The following is a 20,563-nucleotide window of genomic DNA, read 5'->3' as shown; positions in this document are numbered from 1 at the left end:
ACCTGGATTCAGGCTTTAGAGAACACCTGATCATTTTTATTTTTTTTTAAATACAGCTGTAGTGGGATCTAGTGGGTTATATGTGATTATTTATAGGCATCTGTCACAGTAAGTGTGAGTGTTTGGCAAGTTTTGTTTGTTTTCTGGAGGGAGAATGCACTAAACAGGTGCTCAACGCTCAGAGATATATAGCAAGTAGAAACGGACTTAAAACTTTAATAAGTATTTTTACCATAATAATCATCACTTTTCTCTTGTGATACTATGCATAGCCTTGTTAAGAAATACTGGTCTTCTAAGTGTGTGTTTACAGAATATTATATATATGAAATAATATACTATGTAGTAGTAAAACACCAAATCCCTGGCATACATGATATATTATACTGTATTTTTAATCAAGTATGGCCATACATTAATGGCTAATGGTTTAAGTGCTCATCCTTGGTTCCGATGGCTATTTTACAATGATCAGCATTACTAGGAGGAATTTTATTACCAAAGGGCATATTACCATAATAGGACAAAGATAACAAACCCTGGCACTGTTGGCAAGTGGATTGCTACGAATAACTACCTTTCCTTCTGTCGATCTATAGGTTTCCAAACTTCTGTATTGCCAGAGGGCATCCTCACTGGCCTGTTACGGTTTGTTCAACTACACATATTTGATATAACACTGGTAATTTGTTACTGATAGAATTATTCATAAAGTGCGAATTGTTGAAAATTCAAGAAATTTCAAATTTGAAGCCAAAACCACAGAATTGTTAAACTGAATTGTTACAAAATGTAACCCGCGTTTTTAGGACTTCTACATGGTCCTAAAATCTCAAATCCACTTTAAATTCTCAGCTACTCATATGTTAATTATAAAACAAATAAAAGTAACACGTAATAATGTAAATTTTTATGGATTAAAAATATACAGTATTATATATAGATTTTTATTCTGGGCTCTCATCAGTAATCGGAATCAACAACGGTTTATGAAAAATTCCAGATGTTTTATTCTCCCCTGGAGAGCTGTGTACACTAATCACCTCCAGGTATTGATTACATGCGGACGGACTATTCTAAAACCTGCAACGAACTACACAACATACAGCTGTATTTAAACACAGATTTGAATGTATGTATGTATAGAAAGATCAGTTCCTTCCGACATAAAGACTCTTGCCTACTCGGAGATAAAAAAGATAACATTTTAATGAGACCGAAAGAAAAGACAGAAATAGCATTTTAACAAGAAGTAGGAGGAAAAATAAAACAAAAAAACGATAAACACAATTTTTAATCTCCAAATGCGAAACGTGCTGAATATATACTGATCATAAGAAACATCTTTCAGGTTCCAGGCAACAGAGTTATCTGGTTTCTCCAATACCACCATTCTGACAAGTGATCAACTGGACATAGATTGTTACCTGGTAGTGGGACATTCTAACTATTAGATGTACATTTTAATGGTCTGTAGGAGATGGTCCAGGAGATCAATCTTACTAACCTGTAGCTAAAGAAGAATAATTAATATATATATATTGTATTGACGTGCAGCTGGCCCGGATACATTTATTATTTAAGGGACACTTTGTTTTCCCATCTGTGTCATTCACTTGCATTGTGCTGGCTTTCAATCATCTCATACCTGCAGAGTCATTTCAAATGCCTTTTCAACACTCTATCACCCTTTTATATCCCACGTCTAGCCACGGAAACCATGAAAGCTTTATATAATTACATAGAGATAGACAGTTCGGAAAGCATTTAAACAATGTTTATACCAAAAAGGTGCAGACTGAGAGAGGGAGTGTATTAGAAAATTATGGGAAATAATGCCAGTGAGCGGTTCAGGAGTCAGAATAAACCACAAGACGGACATTTGAATGGTTTGTGAATGTATCCAGAACCCTGTGATGGTATTATTTTCTTAACACACCAATTAGCATTGTGAAACATTTATATTGGATGATAATGCGTAGGTATGTTTCTGTGTTCTACATCTCGAGGACAGTCCCACTTGGACACACTAAAATCCGGGTAGGTGGAAGGTATGCTAGGCCTTGAGAGAGACACAAGGAGGTAGTTTGGGTAAAAAGACACAAAGGGAGTTGGAGATATGTGGTGAACAGGAAGGACAAAAATGCAACACAATATACATTTGCATTAACAAACAATGACAATGACACATCCAGCAGCACAGGGGTTAAACTCCACAAGTGCAGTCTTTTATTGCACATACAGACTCCAGGCACTTTGTTATTTGAAGCCTGACTTTGTGTAAATATGTCAGCATTCTTAAGGGTTAAATAGATGACAATCCACTTTATGTATGTGGTTAATAACATGCTATAGGTAAGATGACAGCAACTATCCTGATGAGAATAAGTAGTCCGCTAGTAGATGGAGTGTAACAGAGGGCCCAAGTGGTAGACAGCTTGCCACCTAGGGGTGTCCCCGGAGCAGTGATTACTGTTGAGACAAATAGGCACCTGCTCTCCCCACATTGCAGGCGCAATGAGGGAGAACAGTCTGTTCTTCTTGCTCCTCACTGCTCACACACGCCCTCTGTGGTGATTCCGGGAGCGAGAATAGGACGTCATTCCAGCCCAGCATCACTAAACTATGAGCGTGAGGGAGCAGGGAGGGAGACCACCAGAGAGAAGATCCCCACACGACCCCAGGGAGAAGCCCCAAACCAGCTCCCAAAGGTAGGGAGTGACAGCAATAAATAAAATGATTTGTGAGTGTGTGCAAGACTGTATAAATATGTGTGTCTGTCAGTGAGCGTGTCTGTCAGTGACTGTGTGTGTCTGTCAGTGACTGTGTGTGTCTGTCAGTGACTGTGTGTGTCTGTCAGTGACTGTGTGTGTCTGTCAGTGTGTGTTGCGATGGCCGCGGCTGGACAGTGGAGGACCTGGAGATGCATGGAGGCATGCAACGCCATGTCACATTTCGTTGTGACGTTGACATGCTCTTCTTTCACATGGTTTCAAGGAGAAGAGGTGGATCTGCTTTGGCACAGTGTGCAGGGTGCAGATGGCACCATCGGGGGTATACCAGTGGGCAGACTCCGCAGTCGGAAAATGGGCCAGGGGTTTAATTGAGGTTGATATAATCACTTTTCTGGAATGTCCAATGAAGGTTTATAACCTTGTTCCACTGACATCAAATAGAGTATTTGTAAAACAACCAATTATGTTTTATTGTTATGTATGATAAAATTAGCAACATCTTCTGAAATCCCCGGTATGGGTCTTTTATTCACAATTAGCTGTTCGTCCTTTTGTGATGAGAAGGGAGTATCTTTAGAAGGGTTTCTTAAAACATTTGTTCCATCTCGATTTAGAATAACTCTTGCCATCTGAAAGCTACGCAGTGCATACATATGATTCTTTACTCGCAAGTCTGATATTTTCGCAGAGAGTTGCTGTGAGACTGTAACTTCTTTTTGATTGCATTTGTCCTGACAATTCAATTCATAAAAAGAGTCCATAGTTTCAAGAAACTGTCTGTCGTCATCTGCCACGGTTTCTTTATTTTTCAATGTTGATGAATCTGAAAAAAAAAAGGATTAACAATTTCAGCAAACATGGAGCCGATTTTAATATTTTCAAACACACAGTATACTGAACGTTATCACTAGTGACAAGAATATAGTATACCTAAAACAATCACTTGTGGGACCAACACCCTGTACGTGAACAGGAAATGACATCACAATAGAGCTATGCGGCGTAGTGTTGAATTCGGGTGCAGAGAGAATTTAAATGTAAAAGAATCTAATAGGACAACAGTCACCTCAAACGGTTATATATAATAGTCATTCCATCATTTTTTTTTAATGAGGTATATGTAAAATATTTGAATAATTCTTACCTGCTTTTAGTATACGACAGGATCTATATACATACACCTTGGGTCAGACAGGGTTTTAAAACCAAGTCTATATAGTCGTCCCTGCATCTTTGAGATCATAGAGAAAATCTGTTGACTTTCAAACACTGTCCGACCAAAGGCGCATGTATATGGCTGAAGGATCCTGCGATAGCGTATACTCCATTTTCAAAAAAATCTGCTTCCTTTTAACCCCTTAAGGACACATGACATGTCTGACACGTCATGATTCCCTTTTATTCCAGAAGTTTGGTCCTTAAGGGGTTAAAACTTGATGAAATGATTATTACATTAAAAAATATATGCATATTTCTAAGTTTCCTGTAGGCATGCCTCCAACATTGGGAGTTCTGATATTAGGACAGGAGGGGGCAGGATGAGTTTGTGTTGAACAGTCCAACAATGCGAGCACCCATGACTAATCCAAGACAGTTGGGAGGGATACTATAAAGTGATCAATAACATACTATGCAAACAGAGCCAAGTATTTAATAAAAAAATTAATTAAAAAAAAAACACAAAAAAACTCATTTTTCAGAATACAAACATATACAAGAAAAAACATGTTTCACCATCACTTATTCGGTAACAATGACATCATATGATGACCTCACAAAGCATATCCAATCATAGGGGACAAGTGGCTACAGGTATGCACATTTGTGTTTCTGTCAGGCAAACCAAATACATTGTCCAGGTTAATTTAGTCAGAACTACACCACCATCAAAATTCTAGCATCACATATTTTATTTTACGGATTTGTTTGTGTGGGTAGCGCATGGAGCTATAACAAATGCTTTTTTAATTTGAGCTATTTCTCAAAAGTGGCTAGTTCGCTCCATTTATCCTTTCATTACAATGATACATCACAGAGCAGCAAACATTTTACAAAGGAAAAACCAGATGAAATGCAAATAAGTTTCACTTTTGTTAAGAAGATCAAAAGAACATCCCCATTCCCACACATTGTTTTTGTCATTCGTTCTAGAGGCCATTTGAGTTTTGTTCCATTATTTAAATTACAGAATACATTTTCAAGGCTAAATGAAAAAGAATCACCATTACACGAGCGGAATAACCTTGAACTAATGATTCGGAAAACAAAAAAGTTTTCACTGCGATATTTTTACATGCCTTCAGCAAATGAAAAATAGGATTTGGATGCTTTTTAGTGTTTAAACTAAATTGTAGCAATAATTGTACACTATAAGGGTATTTCAAAGTATTCTAAGACATTTCAAAGAGCACAGAGTTCTTTCTCTGTAATGACAAATGAACAGAGAGAGAGAGAGAGAGAGAGAGAGAGAGAGAGAGAGAGAGAGAAATTAGATCTAATCAGAAAGACAGCCACTTGTCCTTTGAGTGAAGAAAAATGTCTGGCAGAAGACACTATGACTCATACACTGACAAACGCCAAAATGTCAGCCAATTTCAGGGACACTTTTACTACAGCAGATTCATCCTGTTTTACGAATACTAAATACATAAACAATAGCAACGTATAGCAACAATATATTCACACATCAACCATATATTCAGAAAACAAATAAATACAAAATTGAAGAAATGTCTTTGTCCCTAGGATTTGTAGACAGCAGTGAGCCCGATCGAGATTAGAAAGCGATGGTGACCAATTCTGGTATCTTCCACTCCACTGCCAGACTGCCACCACATACAAAACTCTAGAACATTATCCTTTCACCAACAAATATTCCTGGTTACTCCTCCTTCAACTGCTCCTAGAATCCACACTCCACTAAAACGTTCAACAATCAAGTCCTGCAATCTCTCTGCTCTGGAGACATTACAACCCTCTTACTCATTCCCAATTGTCTAGGCTGTGTCTATTTCTAAATGTGCTCTTCTTAACTATCTAAGGAACCCTCGTTCTCGTGCAGACTTCCTTCACGATATTTGCTACAAAATTGGCAAGGAGGCGGGACAGGGCCAAACGCCTGATTAGCCAATCTGCATTTCAGCATCTCCATGCAGAGCGTGGAGACACTGAATGTCGGTAACACTGTGCAGCACTGCCCCAAAAAGCACATCCATCTGGGGAGTTATCCCTAGGAGGCAATGTAAACACTGTAAACATGAAAATGCCTGCAGGTAATGATTAAACTCACAAGGACAAATACAATATGCTGTAGTTGTTCTGGTGACTATAGTGTTCTTTTAAGCATTTAAGTCCACTTTAATGCAGACATCAGATTTAATAAATATACTTAAAGGGAAACTCCAGTGCCAGGAAATCTGTTTTCCTGGCACTGGAGGTTCCCTCTCCCTCCCTCCCCCAATCCCCAGTTGCTGAAGGGGTGAAAACCCCTTCAGTCACTTACCTCAGGCAGCGACATGCCCCACGTCGCTGTCTGCTCCTCCCCCGCCGCTCCACCTTCTTCCTCCGTCGGCCGGTGGGCGAGACTGACCCGCCCACCGGCCGAGGAGACCTAATGCGCATGCGCGGCTATGCCGCGCATGCGCATTGGCGCTCCCCATAGGAAAGCATTGAAAATGAATTTCAATGCTTCCCTATGGGGAATAGAGCGACGCTGGAGGTCCTCACACAGCGTGAGGACGTCCAGCGACGCTCTAGCACAGATAATCTGTGCTATGATGCAGGAAGTGACCTCTAGTGGCTGTCTAGTAGACAGCCACTAGGGGAGGACCTAACCCTGCAAGGTAATTATTGCAGTTTATAAAAAAACTGCAATAATTACACTTGCAGGGTTAAGGGTAGTGGGAGTTGGCACCCAGACCACTCCAATGAGCAGAAGTGGTCTGGGTGCCTGGAGTGTCCCTTTAATCTTTATTTCTCTTGATTTTAAAGTATTGATTAAGTATGTTACCAACAAAAACAGACATAGGAAAAGACTGCAGCTGTTTACTTATGAGTAATCCCCTATCTTTTTTTATTGTGGTTTGTCCCATTTTTCACTGTGCCCGTTTTTTGTTGGTGACCTACTTTATGAATATCTTTAAATTAAGAGAACTAAAGATTTTGTATTTTTACTCTACCTGCTGTCTGCATTCAAGTGTACTTGATTGCTTAATTTTGCCTGTTTGCATGACTCGAGCTTTTCTGACGGTTTGGAAATCCGACGTGATCAAATCTATTTAAGCATAAAACAGGGTAAACTTAAATTGACTGAAATTCCAAACCAGTCAAAATATATACGGAGACAAAGTAGGGAAAGTAGCTCTTTCTATAGCGGATCCAAGAGCACTGTGTTGATGTGGGCTCCTTCCTGGCAGCTAAATCACCAGGAGCTAAAGAAGAGAGACAGGAACAAGATGGTGGCGCCCGCAATGGACAGGTTCTGGAAAGTAAATCTCACCTTTGCCAGCCCCCACCCCTGCCACCATACTCTGAGCTGTGATGTCCCCATTGGGGGTCTTTGCATACAGATCTCCTTTACCAAGCTTTTTTATATATAATTATGGCCATAGGCGGCCTTAGGCCTTTTGGCACCCTGTGCAAAACACACACAACATTGTAACGATTTGACCAGGTCTTATGCATTAGTCAAAAATAGGTCTATTCTCTGTTTTAGGCACACTTACTATACAATTAATTTTTAGGTTAATGCTACTTGACAAATCTATCTCGTCAAACTCTAAACATGAGTTGCCCCAATATCAGAGTCTTTGTAAGGCTTTGACTATCCATTAGACCAAAATACAAGTTTTAACGATGGCTTGAATGCATATCATACCTAAATACTTTGTCACAAATATTTCAGTCCTGGACTTTGCTTATCGCCTCCCATCATTTTTTAATATACAAGTGACCAAGATTTGCCTTTAAATCTTGACTAAGAAATTACTTTATCACATTAGACTCTCTTCCAGTGTTAACAATTTCCAACGCTCTTGAAACTCCATCTATTAAAGGAGTCCTATCGGCTATCTCTCAGAAAGCCCTGAAATCATGAAAAGCAAATGTTGTCCTAATTCCATTTAGAGCAGGAATGTCCAATCGTGGTCCTCCAGCTGTTAGTGGACTTCATTTATTTCTTATGGGTAGTGTAGACCAACAGCTGGAGGGCACATACTGACCAAGTTTAATCTAATTGCAAGTATTGTCCACTGTATGGCAACTTGCTTGCCGTTATATTGTCCAATTTTTCAGAACTGACTGGTGAATTATAAATACTGAATAAATAATATATTATGTGTTATGAGAGAAAGGCAGGAAGTTCCATTTTATAAAGATATCATGACATTCTAAATTCCAAACCAATAACACACAATGCTGCAAAATAGCTCAGTGGCAATAACTACATAACTGAACTTAAAATATAAGAGGATTAACTGAGGTGAACAATTTGTTGTTAAAAATAAACACAGTAAATTACACAGTTACAACATTGGAGAATATATATATGTAAAAACAGATACAATTTGTACCTTGTAATACCTTTTTTATTGGACTAACAGAATTTTTTAATGACCAGCTTTCGGGAGAACCTCCCTTTCGCAAGTCTGAAGCATTTCTGAGCAAAGACGACACATAATTCAAAGTTGAGTTGTGATACAGGGATTAAAGCGACATGAGTGCAGACAAGACACGGGCTTGATATAAAATAGACACCATTCTTGCAGAGGGTCCTAAATATCTTTCTGAAGATCAGAGTGAGGGGGGACAAATATGTAGATCATACATCTGGGTGCACTTAATATGAAAGAGATAAATGATGGTTGAACAGACAGTCAAATTCCAGGTTTTGTTTTGATTTTGTTTTAATAAGAACTTGTATAATAGCGTCTGTCCTTAAGGGTGTGTGTCAGTGTGTATGTGTACCCACATAATCTGTTGTGATGAATTTAGTTGATTCAAACGTACACCTACTTTTGGGCTACCCTATATTAGTGCCCAAAAGTGGGGAGCTCGATATTTCAGTCCCTTAAAAAGGACTTTCATCAGGATCAGGGTGATATATATATATATATATATATATATATAAATATAGCTCTCGCGTGCCGTCACCAGCACAAGTAGTTTAAAACTTAGCTTTTATTTGCTCAAATAAAATAATCAACGTTTTTAGTTTTAACAGCATAGATCAGGACAGAGCTAAAATAATACACACACAAATGAATACCTTATTACAGCAGACTTTACACCAATAAACATATAAACAAGTGAACGTACCCCCTTTCACACCCCCATGAAAATTAAAATCACGTGACCTGAGCAGGTGGCACAGGTATGCTCATCCAAGAAACGTGATAACCATGTGCAGCTGCACACACCCACGGCTGGCTGTCATGGTACTAAATAAACAAAAACAAAACCCACGTGGGGAACAACCTTGTAGCGAATTAAAAGATATTCCTCTAACTTGCTGAAGAAAATGGCCATATAAAAATGGACTCAAAAGCCATATACAGTATATATCTAGAGGAGCCAGACTAGAATAATCAATAACCAATCAAACTGAAAATTAGATTAATTGCTCAGCACTCAGTCAGACATGATTGGCAACTACTTGCCACCATTATAGGTGGTCTATAGGTGGCCTATAGCATGGACACTAGTCGTACAACAACATCCTATGTGCAAAGCATACGTGCTAACCCTCAGGCTTCCCCAAACTCCGGCCCTCCAGATGTCGCTGACCTATAACTCCCATGATTCTCAGCCTATTTCATTAATAGAATCATGGGATTTGTAGTTCAGCAACATCTGGAGGGCCAGAGTTTGGGGAAGCCTGAGGGACTGTATGGCTGTTTAGATTAATCAAAATAGACAATACTAAGTTGGGAAATGGCAACGTTACAGTAAGCGCAACATAATTACAGAACAACACAAACGGTTCATAAAGGCCACCTACAGCAATATTCATGATCCCAGAGACCTGTCATATGTGGATACAGAGCAACAGCATAGTGACGTACGCATGATTATTATTGAAAACAGGCCTATTTCATGTAGAGGCACGTAGACCCCAGTATACGACTGAAACAAAATAATAAAGAGACAGAATGCAAAGGGCATAATAAGAAATAACGGCTGCTAAATGCTGCAACTACAGTAAACCGTACTATATAGTATGTTAATAAAAAAATACCAAAATATGTAACAAAATCATATTCTAGACACTTAACAACATCAAACCCACTGTTAGTCCAACCAGACTGACATTATTACAGGGTGAGACTGATGGACTATATTAGGACAGTAACATTGCCAACCAGGACCTCAGATATTACTGTGGTTTTGTCCAAGTACCAACCTATTATCCCCAATGGTGGGTGCGGAATGCCTAATACGACATAAGCCTACGATAACTGGAGAAACTCTGGACCTCAAGCAAAGGTTATGTGACCCAAACAGGATGCAATACCGCCACATACTAGGCAAAAGTTATGCAAACTCACTAGACCACAGGACCTCATAAAATAATTCTGGGGTTTCTGCGGCCGTCATTTCAAATCCTTAGAACATTTCACCAACTGCACACAGGAACAGGAAGTGGGGAACCAAAAGAAATGAAGAACATCACCCACAACCAACAACAGCCCAACCGTCCATACATCACATTCTAAATGCAGATGTGGCCATGGTGATTGCAGTAACCCTTACTAAAATATGTACAGTGTGTGGCAATTTATGTGTTTGAGATCCCACTAAATTTGTCTAATTTCAAATAATGTTTATATTTACTAATTTATCAACATTGTATTCTGAGAGAGGCAGAGCCAAATGAAAATTAGAAGGGCAAATAAAGGGATTAGGGTAAGAAGGATAGTGTAGCAAACACGGAGCATAGAATACATTGTTTACTATGTGGCAAAAATATTATGGATTGGCAAACATAAATATATGAATTATAAAATACAAGAACAAAAATAGTGAGGGGAGGGCTGAAATATAAGTAAACCTTATTTATTTTTTTGTGCACGTAGAGGGGCCAATCACAGAGTTAGCTGAACACTAAAGCATATAATACACAGCCCTACAAGGATTTGTCTTTTGTAACTATTCCCAGACATTAAAGCAGCTTTTTCCCCTAGAATAAAAATTCAAAATTGTCAGCAGCTTTCCTCTCTAACACGGTTTAGTAAATCTTCTCACTGCGTAGCTAAATGTGGTTAACGTTTAATAAAGTAATATATTTTACATCCCTGCAGCCAGCATTCGCTGCTAAAAAAAAAAAAAAGCAAGATGTGATGAACGTTCCATGAACAAGGGAAGCAAAGATTTAAACAGCTGATTGTTATTTAATTAGAAACATTAACTGTCTCAGACTGACACCTACTTCAGCAGTGCAAATGCCACGTTTAATTAAAGAACATGAATTTGTTTTCCAGCAGATGATATCAGTGACTAATGATTATTTCAGTAGAACAGGAGTATGTGTAATAAACTCTGCACAATCCATGCATGCACACACAATGCCATCCTGTAGTGTTCAAAAAGTAAAGAGGATTGCCACTATGTGATAGGATAGTGACATGATGTCGTGGCTTCTAAAGTCTTTTATACAAAATAAAGCTCTGTGTGTGTGGGTCCTGGATAAATTCCACAAATTGACACATAACCAGTGAATAATATTTGAAGTGCCTACTCTTTATTTATCCTTACTGTGAATCCAACTTAAAGGGTCACTATAGGCACCCAGACCACTTCAGCTCATTGAAGTGGTCTGCGTGCATATTTCCAGGTCCCTTAACCCTGCAAACGTAATTATTGCTGGTTTTAATAAACTGAAATAATTACCTTTGTGAGTTAACTCCACGACTTATTGTCGCCTAACTGACGCTGGACGTCCTCACGCTACGCATGGCCCAGCATCACCCAAAACCCCATAGGAAAGCATGGTATAATGCTTTCCTATGGGGGAAATCCTAATGCATGCGCATTAGGTTTCCCCCGCTGACGTCAGGTGCAGAGGCGAAGCCCGAGCCGAGGAACATTGGTGCTTGATTAAGGCAAGTCACTGAAGAGGTTATTAACCCCTTCTGCACCAATCGGAAGGGAGAGGGGAACTATATGGAGCTATAGTGCCAGGAAAAAAACGTTGTTTTTCTGGCACTAGAGTTTCCCTTTAACCCCTTAAGGACCAAACTTCTGGAATAAAAGGGAATCATGACATGTCACACATGGCATGTGTCCTTAAGGGGTTAAAGAGGAAGTACATGCTTCTCACAATATATTACACAGTTTGTTGCATGTCGCTATTGCGCATTTTGCAAAGGATGTGTGCTTCTACAACAAATTAGCATATTTCCCATCACTGAGACGTATGCAATAGGGATGGATAGGCAGACTTTCAGGGGGGTGATGACTAAGCTTGCATCACTGGTAGTGGCCACAGACTTGACCTTTGAACTAAAATATTACTATCCTGACGAAAGCAGGACAGTTGGAAGGCCTGAATAAGGATGAAGAAAGCTAGGAAGTCTGTTTGATCATGGCTAATTGAACACAGTGAAACTCATCATAGCAATCAAAGTGGTGACGTTTGTTGGCTCTGCTGGTAGTAAGCAGCCCGTCTGGGCAAAATAGTTGTGAATGGGCGAGATACACACAACCTATTGGGTGATAGTTAACAGTTAGGGTATCCAGATTGGAGAATGATTAGGATGGATTTAAGTTGGGAGCTATAGGTTAGAAATTGAAGGTTGAGGGTTAGGTTTAAAAAGGTATTAACATTTAGTTCTTCATTCACATACACAAATACATGGGAACACCATCTACATACATAATTCACCCAACATGCATAGAAATTCTATATTCACAGTATACGCATCACACCACACACACTATACACTTTCTGCACCAAGAGTGTCTGAGAATTAATATGAACCCAGGAAACCCAAGTTGTAAATCTAGCCTTTTCAATACTTTTACTTTAAAAAGTCAGAGTGGAAGATATATTTTACTTGAATAACCTTTAGCTGCAGTGTCACCTTCCCCTCACCCCCAAATAAAAAAAGTATTTCATAATGATAGAATCGTTATGAAATACTCATATTGGCTGTGCTTGATTTTCACTGCAATTAAAACCCAGTCAAAAGATATACGGAGATAAAAAAAGGGACTACTCGCCTGACACTTCTAGACACTGGGTGGAGATACCTCCATCTACAAATGTCAATCCTCCAGCCGTCACCAGTGAAGGCTGCAGGGAATTGGCTCTGTCTGAGGATCCCAAGATCTTGCATGACCCTTCATAGATATCAATGCTGTACTTTCACACATGTGCGAGTACAGCAATGATGTCAGAAGAGGACTGGCTGGAAAAAAGATGGCGGCACGTGCGAGGGACAGGTTCAGGCAAGTTACCTTTGCCTCCCATCCACAAGACCGCCCCTCCAGCGGGATGTTGCTTTAATTACTGTTAAAGCACTAAAAACAGATTTTTTATAGAGAACATGTTGCCAGGCAGTATATTCCATAAAATAATCGTTAGCGAATGCAGAATAGCTTGTAGTGCGTTTTATTCTGAAACCAAGAACACGATATTTAGGTGTATAAACAGTGAATACTCTCAAAACAATTCTATTTGTCTGTGAGCAGTGCTACACGAGATCTGCATATTGGTATATTTGTAACGCTGTAGGTTTCTCCTCACTGTTCTCCCCCACTCCTTCACCCACGCCCGGCAAGGGTTTAAAAAAAACAAAAAACAAAAAATTAATTTACTTACTAAAGACACAATACTGGGAGTTTTAGTGCTGTGGAGCACTGTTATACACAGAGGGACAGATTGATTTGGGTATGGACAGGGTGTATGCACCAATACTACTATATTAACATTGTCACATTTACTCTATGAGCAATAGATATCAGAGGAAATATGCAAGATAGGCATTTACAACATGGAAATCTTGCCTAAGTGCCTTAGTTCTAATCCAACAGGTAGGATTAGGTTTTATCCCAAGCATGCACCTATATAACACAATAGAACAAAAAGCTTCTTAGAAGAGGCAGAAGCTGTGACTATCTGAAAAATGACATATAGCACCCTTAATTATGCTTACTATTTAAAAAAAAGAAAAATGATTAATTCTTTATTTTTGTAGTGCATGTGATAACAGACAAGCTTGCAATACCACAACAGGAATTGCAAGCAATTCAAAAACAGATCTGATACCATGCCAATGTTTTATAATAAGCATTGGCACATTTTTTTAAAATTATTTTTTAAGGATAAGATAACATCATGAAGGCCTGACATGACCAGGGAATAGATTGATAGGTCTCAAAGAAAACAGAGTAATATCTAGACGTTCGAGGAGAAAGAGTGAAGCCTAGTATATCATGCTAGGTGTACTTGTCTTATCATATAGCAAGAGATAGTATCATAAACAATGAAAGCCCCCCAGACATGAGAAAGACAAGGTAGGTACGTATGAAATTAAACATGCTGAACGCTTATAGAGTAACAGGCTACATCACAATTGCTAGTAACTATGAGAGAGTAGGGCCATAGTGGCAAACACAAGGATGGTTAGATAAACCCGGAGAGTAGCAGTGCTTATAGAGTAACAGGCTACATCACAATTGCTAGTAACGATGAGTGAGTAGGACCATAGTGGCAAACACAAGGATGGTTAGATAAACCTGGAGAGTAGCAGTTAAGGCTGGCCAGAGCAGCAATGCATGTCTCCCTCATCGACACATCAAGCCTTCACCCAATACCTATAGTGGCTATTAGAGTCTAGTAATGAGGCAGAGTCCCATCACTCCAAAGCTGGTTCCTCCGCTGGCCCCAGAGCCCATATAAAGTTCTCACTGCTTTGTTAGCCCTCTGCACTGCGAGCAAGGTCTTGGCATCGATGTTGCTCCCTCTGAGGGTGTGGGATGGGCATTGGGGTTATCCCCCTTTGGGCCCCCTGCTTAGGTAAGGCAGTAGCAGGGTTTGGACGGCTTGGAATGTAAGTCAACAAACTTGAGGTGGGCTTTCTTCTCCTTTGGCTTCTTACCATCAAGAGCTTTTAGAAGCTTCCGATTAGTGCCAGCCATTGGGCGTTCAACGTTGGGAGGCGAGCCAGCCGCATGCCATCACTCCGCGGCTCCTCCACCGTTTGGCGGGGCAGTCGTCCACTCAGACCCTTCCTGGGCTGGTGTTATTGCTCAGAAGCCCAGTCCTCTGGCAGAGCAGGTGTTGCATGGATACGGGGTCGGCTCTGAATGCGGACACAAAACTCCTGGCATATCTTATTAAAACGAGCATCAAAGCGTGCCTGCCAGCTCTGGCTCTCCGAGTCTTCAGGAGACAGTGTAGCCCGTGGCACGGCAGCCATCTTAGGCTTGCTATCTGGTGCCTGCGTGTTCAGGTCGATGAGAGACTCCGCTTGTGCAGGGAGATTAGTTCCCTCAGCGGGGACCGGGAGATCCCCAGCCGGTTCAGAGGGGGGGGGGGTGCGAGCTGCATATTTGATGATGGTCCAGCAGTGGGAGATTGGCCGCATCCCCCACTCACTGGGCCGTCAGGCTTGGTAGGCCTTGTGGTCGGACATAGCATATACTCAGCTGAGCCTTTATAATCAGGTGTGCTCGAGGTTCCCCTTCTTATAGTGTCCATTTGCTGCTCACTGAAGGCTGCACTCTGTGCGATATTGGGCATTAATAGCCTATATATAGCTTGGTTGGGCAGGAGCGGAGATGAAACACGTCTGGCCATCTTGGCTGTCAGGCCCCGCCCCTATGCTTACTATTTTAAATACTTACATAGCACTTAATTCCACAAGTAATTTTTCTGCAAGAATTTGGTAATAAAGGACACAGAAAACTAACTATGGTAAACGGTCTTCTTCAGTTATAAATATGTTATATAAAAAGATTCTTAAACACAGGTATCTGTTATAGATCAGTAGATCCATCATGCAAATGACATTCTGTGAAAACTCAGAGTCTGAGATTCCTGATTTTAAGTAATGAATATTGGATTTCACTAAAACGAACAGGTAACCTGATATTTAAAATTTATGCATGAAACTGGTAAGGCTTTCCTAAGATAAAAAGGTTAGATCAGAACACTGAGGCGGAAATTAAAACAGATCCAGATTACGTTTTCATTATGTTCCACAAGCAAAACCATCTTCTGATTAAACTACTAAAAATGAAGAGTACTGTATGGGACAAATCCAACAATCTGAATCTAAAATAATGGAAACTAAAAGCAATTTGTTACCTGCCACCATCCAGAATTAGCTTTCCCTTTGGCATCCCACTTATGCAGACACAAGGGCACAGAGCAGTAGGTGATGCCAAGACATTATCACCCTTACGCTTTTATCTTGGGAAACCGAACAGTGATACGTTTTGCAATGATGCCCGTAACCACCATGCTTAATACTTGGCAAACCTGTCGAGAACCAAAAAAGGAGGAATAGTCTGCTAATATTGTCTGCTGGGAAAAAAATGAATCTGCTTCAACAGGTAAAATTCGTAAAATAAAAAAAAATAAGAAAATGGCTTGAGTACAAAAAGATAGTAACTTAGTCCTCAAACAACCAGCCTAACTTGTTTCATGCTACTTGGTCTTTACTTCTAGCCAGGAGAACTGAAGAACAATCGGTTAATTGAAAAAAAGCAAAGGACTTTAAAAAAATAAATAAAAAATATCTTAAACGTGACTGGATTTTGTGCCAAATGACAGGTTGGTTAAAACTAATAATCATAAAAGAGAACATGTTGCAACAATTTAGAAAAAACTGTTCAGCATCATTGTTACAATAAATAATGGGGGAAAAAACCATATAAAGATGCAATAGAGCAGTGTCAAAAGACACAATTTGACTCAAGGATAAATCATAAAACTTGGCAAGAAAGCAGTGTTAAGGCTATTTATTAATGTTTAAAGGGACACTATAGTCACCAAAGGAACTTAAGCCGAATTAAGCAGTTTTAGTGTATAGATCATGCCCCTGCAGTCTCACTGCTCAATTCATTGGCATTTAGGAGTTAAATCACTTTGTTTATGCAGCCCTAGTCACACCTTCCTGCATGTAACTTGCACAGCCTTCTTAAATACTTCCTGTAAAATTAGATCTGGTGTTTACACTTCCTTTATTAAAAATTTTGTTTAATTTAGAATGTCTTATGTCCTGCACTGTTAATCGCCTTCTAGGCCATGCAGGAGCCTCCTGTGTGTGATTAAAGTTTAATCTACAACCATCCTCTATCTACTCTACAGCTTATTTCTCCTATTCCCCTACACTACAGTTATATCCTACAGCCACTACCCCTGACACAATGGCTCCATCCTCCCAAGCTTACAGACATACACAAATCCCCTATCACGACTCATGCACACAAGCAGCCTACACACACACACACACACACAAACGCCAGCCACAGGCAGTCAACCTCCACATAGGTAACACCACAATTAGTATACACATAACCCTCTCTTGGCCCTATCTTTCTTGTCCTCTAGACACCAGAGTCAATAAATCATATGAGCAAGTGTGGCATGTGGTTTGAGGGCAGGAGACAACTAAAGGACTTGCCAATGGACACCACATGAACTTGCTACGCCTCTGGCAGAATGTCTGCAAGTGGGCAGAGAGTAACCGTAAACAGGCCAAGGTCAAGTGGAGTACAGAAAAACACCAATAAGAGGGACTAACCAAAGTCAGTAATACAGAAGTCAACAATAGTCAAACAATCCACAATCAAAGGCCATATAAATCAATAACACAAGGAACGTTTTCTCTGGATAAAGAAACCATGACAAAGCAACACCAGAACATGTGTGAACAATGACACCAGATTGATGAAGCGTTCTATGGTGTCTGAAAATTACATAAGCCCTGAGGCGTGCAAGACAGGGCCATTAGGAACGCCAGAGTAATACGTGGCATCAATATCGGTACAGGAATGATGCACGCTGTCAATATGGGTGGAGCATCAACATGGACACAGGAATTATGCAAACCGCCAACAAGTGCAGACAATATGCCAAGATGTGAAAGTCTATTTTGCCACCATTCCAACTTATTAGTGGAACTTTCAACAAACCTTTTTAAGGTATTGTAAAAGTTAGGACCCATGTCAACGAGTCCTCAAGTTATAATTTCTCCCCCACAACCAATGTTCATGGAGCTTTAAGAATCACTTGACCTGGATACTATATTGCAAAAATATTGACAGTATTTATAGACCAGAACATACTATTACTATTCTTATGACTTTTACTGTCCATAATATTAACATTTATCATTGCCCTGAGTTTCACATCAAAATAATTTACTGGCAAACAATTGTAGACCAAAGAGGAACGAAATAAGACTAATTTCAAAATCCTCATTACTACTAGTAATCAGCCAATCGGATCAATAGACAAACTCTTAGCTTGCATTACAAAACTGGACAGCGAATACATTTTGCTTGGCTATGCCTATCCCTACAGCCACACTAAGATTTTCCATGAAAGTATCATTTGTGTGTCATCGAACAAGCTGTTGTACTTCTTTGTCCAAGTTGACTGATAGGAATCAAAGCCTCGGCTAGGTTTGTTCTGTCCCTTAGGCATTTTTATGTCATGGAAAATAATGAGACATTCACTTTGAAACCGAACATACGCAACAGACATGACAGCAAATCTTAACAAAAACATAAAAATATTACACAAACATGAAGCACTCTTTTAGAGATGATATAGATGTCCTGCTTATATGTTCTTAAAGGAACAGACACATTAAGCACTTCAGCAAGCTAGTAAGTTAGAGCAAAATATGAGAATTGTTATTAATCTAGTTCATATGTTTATAAATGGATTTGTAGAGTAGATGTATCACAAGACAATTTAGAATCACCAAATAAAGAATTTGTTTTGGAGGTATTAAGAGATTTAAAAAAAATAATACATTTATATTCGGTTAGATAAAAAAATCATATTTGAAAGTTCAACAAGTAATCCAGAGCATGTGCCCTAATTGTGAACAGGTATCACACAAATTCTGGGATCCATAAGAATAAGCCGGTTTAAAGAACCGCGCACTGTAGTGGTTATGATGCCAGAGTGCTCTCCAGGATAAGTAGTCAAACCATTTGCAAATGGTTTAAGTGTACTTGGATACAGACGGTGATGCAGAGCTTAGCTCATCAGCATTCAGATGATGCTCTCAGCCAATAAACTGCCTCTTACCCTGGTCGCCAAGCCTCTGATGCTGGGTGATAGGCGTCAGCTGAGCTCTTTTAGTGTGAACCTTTGTTCAAAGAATATGCACAGAATTGACAGCAGCCTGGCCACCTATGGGGTGGACCTGATCCCGTGATGAGTGAGCTCGCTCCCTGCACAGAACCTAGTTTCTTACCTGCCCACCCTCGTCCCAGAAGGTGGGCAAGGAAGATTGGCAGGTATTTGGTGATCTAAAAAAAAGAAGTTTAAAGGGACACTATAGTCACCAGAACAACTACAGCTTAATGTAGTTGTTCTGGTGAGTATAATGATTACATGCAGGCATTTTCGTGCAAACACTGCCTTTCTCAGATGGCCACTGGGGGTGCTTCCTGGCTCACTGCTGCACAGTAGGCAGCTCTGTCGTTCAACGTCCCCACGCTCTGCATTGAGACGCTGAATTTTCCTCATAGAGATGCATCGATTCAATGCATCTCTGTGAGGAGGTGCGGATTGGCCAAAATGGTGCTAGGCCCCGCCCCTTGCTGATTTTAGCTAATCCAATGCTTTCCCCATTGGAAAGCATTGGATTGGCTAAAAATCTGCAATTCTGACGATGTCACCAAGGGGGCAGGGCCAGTGCTGGCAGACCCGCACAGCGCTGGAAATAAGGTGAGTTTTTCATGCTTTTAAGGGGGCTAAGGGGAGGCAAGCCACCTAAACGGTGGGTTTTGCACTATAGGGTCAGGAATACATGGTTGTGTTCCTCACCCTATAGTGATCCTTTAAGAAGATATTTAGGGCAAATGCGACTGCAGACCAACTGCTGATGTAACCAACTGCTGGCGTGTTCGTGGCAGGGAGGTCTTGCACAGATCAGCTGCTGGCGTGTTCGTGGCAGGGAGGTCTTGCACAGATCAGCTGCTGGCGTGTTCGTGGCAGGGAGGTCTTGCACAGATCAGCTGCTGGCGTGTTCGTGGCAGGGAGGTCTTGCACAGATCAGCTGCTGGCGTGTTCGTGGCAGGGAGGTCTTGCACAGATCAGCTGCTGGCGTGTTCGTGGCAGGGAGGTCTTGCACAGATCAGCTGCTGGCGTGTTCGTGGCAGGGAGGTCTTGCACAGATCAGCTGCTGGCGTGTTTGTGGCAGGGAGGTCTTGCACAGATCAGCTGCTGACATGATCGTGGCTAGACAGGGCACTTATGGAACATCCAACCTAATACATGCATGCAAACAATTATTTGAATATTGCAATGTTTCACTCTGAAAGAGAAAGTTCTCTACGCTTTGGGAATGGTGAGCAAAGAAAATAATACATTTTGACTGTTTGATGTTTTTAAAATTTAAATATCTGCTATATTTTCGCACTAGCTCTGGGACTTTCTGTTGCCAGACTGCTAAAAAGACAACATGCTTCAAAGAAATGTAACACTACTACTGGATAGCTGAAAGCCCCACTCTAAAAATGGGTGATGTCTGTGATATACAAGGATAATAGCAATGTCAGAGGATAGAGGAGGCAGGGTAATTACACCTGAGCTACAATGGCCTGTCCGTGTTTTATCGAAACAGAACCCTGCTAAGAAC

At 40.3% G+C, this 20,563-nt stretch overlaps 1 protein-coding gene across 1 annotated transcript in view; it reads right to left on the bottom strand.

Annotated features, from left to right (window-relative positions):
• Positions 1–2,206: 2,206 nt before the first annotated feature.
• SHLD1 (shieldin complex subunit 1) overlaps positions 2,207–20,563 on the bottom strand; it is a 57,380-nt gene continuing 39,023 nt past the window's right edge. Inside the window, exon 3 of the mRNA XM_063441495.1 lies at positions 2,207–3,558. Within this exon, the coding sequence (XP_063297565.1) occupies positions 3,197–3,558 (362 nt within the window). The 3' untranslated portion in view covers positions 2,207–3,196. The remainder of the gene's footprint in view (positions 3,559–20,563) is intronic.

Source organism: Pelobates fuscus, chromosome 2, assembly GCF_036172605.1.
Source record: "Pelobates fuscus isolate aPelFus1 chromosome 2, aPelFus1.pri, whole genome shotgun sequence".
Lineage (NCBI taxonomy): Eukaryota > Metazoa > Chordata > Amphibia > Anura > Pelobatidae > Pelobates > Pelobates fuscus.
This window is presented reverse-complemented; position numbering and strand designations above follow the sequence as displayed.